Source organism: Belonocnema kinseyi, chromosome 9 (assembly GCF_010883055.1).
Source record: "Belonocnema kinseyi isolate 2016_QV_RU_SX_M_011 chromosome 9, B_treatae_v1, whole genome shotgun sequence".
NCBI lineage: Eukaryota > Metazoa > Arthropoda > Insecta > Hymenoptera > Cynipidae > Belonocnema > Belonocnema kinseyi.
In genome coordinates, this window is record NC_046665.1 from 56,715,984 (window position 1) to 56,720,303 (window position 4,320).

The 4,320-nt window shown below is 28.7% G+C and overlaps 1 protein-coding gene across 1 annotated transcript in view; it reads left to right on the forward strand.

Annotated features, from left to right (window-relative positions):
- The window catches only part of LOC117179435 (neural-cadherin), a 392,316-nt gene that overhangs the window by 373,767 nt on the left and 14,229 nt on the right, over positions 1 to 4,320 (forward strand). Inside the window, exons 33-34 of the mRNA XM_033371218.1 lie at positions 1,544 to 1,844; positions 2,437 to 2,626. Of these exons, the coding sequence (XP_033227109.1) occupies positions 1,544 to 1,844; positions 2,437 to 2,626 (491 nt within the window). The remainder of the gene's footprint in view (positions 1 to 1,543; positions 1,845 to 2,436; positions 2,627 to 4,320) is intronic.

The window sequence follows — 4,320 nt, forward strand, 5'->3', positions numbered from 1 at the left end:
CCCCCCCCCCCCCGCAATACAACAAGACAGTATAATTTCTAACCAAAGTAATTATTTTTTACTAATATTTTTAATCGTCAACAAAAATTGTTAACCCAAAACATGAATTTTTAAACAAAAAGATTAATTTTCCACAAAAAAACAACAAATTTCGAATTTTCTACAAAAAAAGAACGACTTTTTAACCAAATTGAGGATTTATCAGGCAAAAAGTTAAATTTCTAACTAAAAAAGATGAATTTTAAAACAAAAAGGTTAATGTTCTACCATTAAGACGAATTTTCAATAAAATTCAAGAATTCACATGTAAAATGTTGAGTTTTAAACTAAAAAGATGAGTTAACTACCAAAAAAGACGAATTTTCAATCAAATTCAGGAATTCTCAACCAAAAAATTGAATTTTTAAGAAAGAAATAATTTGTTTTAATTTTAACGAAAGTGTTTCAACTTTAAAACCTATTTGTTAAATTATTAATCCAGAACATGAATTTTTAATTAGAATGATTATTTTCTAACAGAAACACACAATTTTTTAACAAAATTGAGGATTTATCAGGCAAAAAGTTCCATTTGTAACTAAAAAAGATGAATTTTCAAACAAAAATATTAATTTACTAGCAAGAAAGACAAATTTTCAATAAAATTCAAGAATTCTCAACCAAAAAGTTGAATTATCAAGAAATAAAGAAAAAAGTATTTTTTTTTGAATTTTTAAGAAAGTAGTTCGACTTTAAAATATATTTGTGAAATTACTAATAAAAAATATGAATTTTTACACAAAGAAATCAACTTTCTACCAACAAAACGAATTGTCAACAAAATTCAAGAATTCATAAACAAAAAGTTGAATTTCCAAGTAAATAAGATTTGTTAACCAAGAAGATTAATATTCGACTAAAAAGACGAACTTTTAATCAAATATAAGTGTTTTCAACCGAAAAGCTGTAGTTTCAACTAAAAACATAAATTTTTAAACCGAAAGATTAATTTTCTACCAAAAACATTCATCCCTCATTGTTACCCATCTTAAGTTTTGTGAGCACCCCTCCCCTGCCCTAAGTGGTAACTTATTTTATGGACGTTTATTATTATTGTTATTATTATAGTATATTATTATTATTTATTATTATTATATATAATTAAACCTAAAGATACACGCAGAGAAATTTCAAAAGTTTAACTTCGGAGCGCGTGATTTCAAATCTACAATTTTTACGTGCTTCAAACTTTTGGACTCTACGATCTAAAAGCATAGAATTCGAGAACTGAGAGCAAAGGAGTGTGGCCTAATTCTTTTTTAGGACAAAATTGTTATCTTTTTTCAAATTGCAATAGGAAAATTTTATGGTCGTTGTCTAAATCTAATCGTTGGATTCTTGGCTTTATTTCCAGGAATTCTGCACATTGAAAGCAAGGGTTCCAAGATCTTAGTTCTCACGTCAAAGCGTAATAAAATCAAGGAGCAGTGCCGTGAATTAATCTCCTGAAATTTCTCTTCCTTTAGTGATTAAGAAGACCTGATTTAAAATATTTGTTTTACAGATCAAGGACTGCAGGCTACACTTTAGATACAATCTGAACAGCCTTAGGACTGAAGAAAGAGACATCTGGCTAACAGCGATTGCCGTTAATGATGGACAGTGGCATACTGTTAGGGTCTCACGATACGGATCCGCAGCAACACTTGAGTTGGATGGTGGAGAAGGTCGAAGGTTCAACGAAACATTTTCCTTCGAAGGACATCAGTGGCTCCTCGTTGATAAGCAAGAGGGTGTCTTCGCAGGTGGCAAGGCCGAATATACGGGAGTCAGAACATTTGAAGTCTATGCAGACTACCAAAAAGGTGCAGATTTTATTCCAACATTATTTTCTTTATAGATACATAAATAAGTTTTCGGTGTCAAAGGTCAAGGAAATAAAAAAACAGATGTGGAATTTAGTCAAAAATGGCTACGTTTCGGACTCAGTGTGGTCCCTTTTCAAGCCTGTAGTAAAGAATTATTATTATAAATTATTAAAAAGCACAAGTACAATAAGTAAATAATAAATAGTCATAATAACAAACAAATAAAGTTAGTAAACTTGAAAAAGCATGAAAAGTATGCAAAACAGCAAGTGATAAATAAATCAATCATGCGAAGGTTTTAAAATACAAGATGTAGTAAAATTTGAAAGATAAAATATTGATCTCTGTATGAAGAATTTTAATTTTCACCATACTGGACAATCTATTAATTTGATATCTGTTAATTGGATCAAAAAATCTAACTTTGTCAAAATAATTGAAATTTTCCCAGTGAGGTGGAATTAGGACACTTGTTCGGCTTCTAATTAGAACATTTCTTTGGTTGCGTAAAAGAGCTAACCTTAATAATAAACTTTTTCTATACAGGTTCAATTTGTAATTGCTCTTTTAACAAATTTATTGTGAACAGGTTGTTTGGATGACATCAGGCTAGAAGGAAAACATCTTCCCTTACCACCGGCAATGAACGGAACTCAATGGGGTCAGGCTACGATGGCGAGAAATTTGGAAAGGCATTGTCCTTCGAATAAGCCGTGTGCTAATGTTATTTGTCCTGATCCTTTCGAATGCATTGATCTCTGGAATGAGTACGACTGCACGTGAGTAATGAGATTTTTTGAAAATTGAAATACAATCCCAGGTTTAGATAATCCAAGTTGTCTACTAGGGCGTATCGAAAAAAAAATTGTTTGCGCGAAGTTCTAATAGCAATGAAAAATTTCTTTTGGATGTCAAAAACACTTTCCTAAAGTTTCATAAAAATAAATTCTCCGCATCGTAGAAATGTATAAAAATCTCAAAAAACGAAGCACTTCTTCAAATTTGTACAGCAAAAAATATTTTTTGAAATCTAAATTATCAATAACAATAGTTCAAGGCAAGCCGATTTATATCGATATAGCGATAATTCTATTCAGATATTTTTCACCTATCCTAATTAACTTTGAAGTTTCAAAAATGCGAAAAAAGTCGAATTCTTCACTATTTTCTTAGTCACGGTAAATCTCTCGACTATTTGACCATATAATGTGTGATATATTTGTGTATTTGCAATGTGTTGCAACAATAATATATAAGGAATGTTGACTTTAAAATAATTTTTATTGACTTTGAAATACAAGAAAATATTTAAAACTGATATATTGCTCTTTATTTGACGATAAAATTAATTTTCGGTATATAAATTATATCAGAAAAAATAGTTGGAAGAAAGTGGGTTTGTACCTACATAGCATTATTATTTTAACTAATTAATTAATTTAAATTGAATAATTAATTATTAATGACTAACAATAAGTTAACTAATAATAATAAATTAATAAATAATTAATTAAATAATTAATTTAATTTAATATTTGAATTTAAACATTTCATATATATTATTCTTCCAGCATATTGAAAACATATTGCCATTAAAGTTTAACACTGTCTTATTTTTGTTTTGAAAATGATCTTTTTGGTTAAAAATTCACCTTTTTACTTGAAAATCCAACTCATGATGAAAAATTGTCTCTTTTAGTTGAAAATTCTGGTTCAATTTTCATTGTTTTAGTTGAAATACATATTTTGGGTAGAAAATTCATATCTTTGTTTGAAAATGTAACTATTTTTCTATAATATTTGTCTTTTTGTTTGGTTAAAAATTAATTTTTCAAACTGAAAATTGAACTACTCCATTTTTGTTTGAAAATTGATATTTTCTAGTTCAAAATTCAACTATTGGGTTGGTTGGGAATTCATGGTTTTGTTGAAAAATCGTTTTTTCTTTTTGTAGAAATTTATCACGAAGGTATAATAAAAAGACCCAAACATCACCGTGAGTGATAGGCACATTACAGGAAGATCTTAAATTTTCGTGCGCAGGTGCGCAGTTGTCCTCTTCCTGTACATGGAAAATTGTGCGAGTGAGAAAGTTTGTCAACTTGACGTAAGTTAGAGAGGTTCTGTTGTTTTGTTGATAATCATACGAAAGATACAAAAAATCAATATATAAACAGTATTTTCGGTACTTGTTTGAAAAATGTGTGAACAGATTTTGAGAAGGAAAAGTATAGGTAAGTACCTTTTAAATTTGTACTATGATAATTTCATTAAAAGTTATTATGAATGAAGTGACTCAGTTTAGAAATTGGTAAATTACGCATTTATAAGCATGTATACAATTTAATCAGCACGGATAAGCAAATAATATGATATTACGAGGGTAGTTCAATAAGTCCTTAGAATGAAGTATAAAAACAATTTTTTTTGGGTAAATTTTTTTTTATTTTTCAACATAATCTCCTTGGAGCTC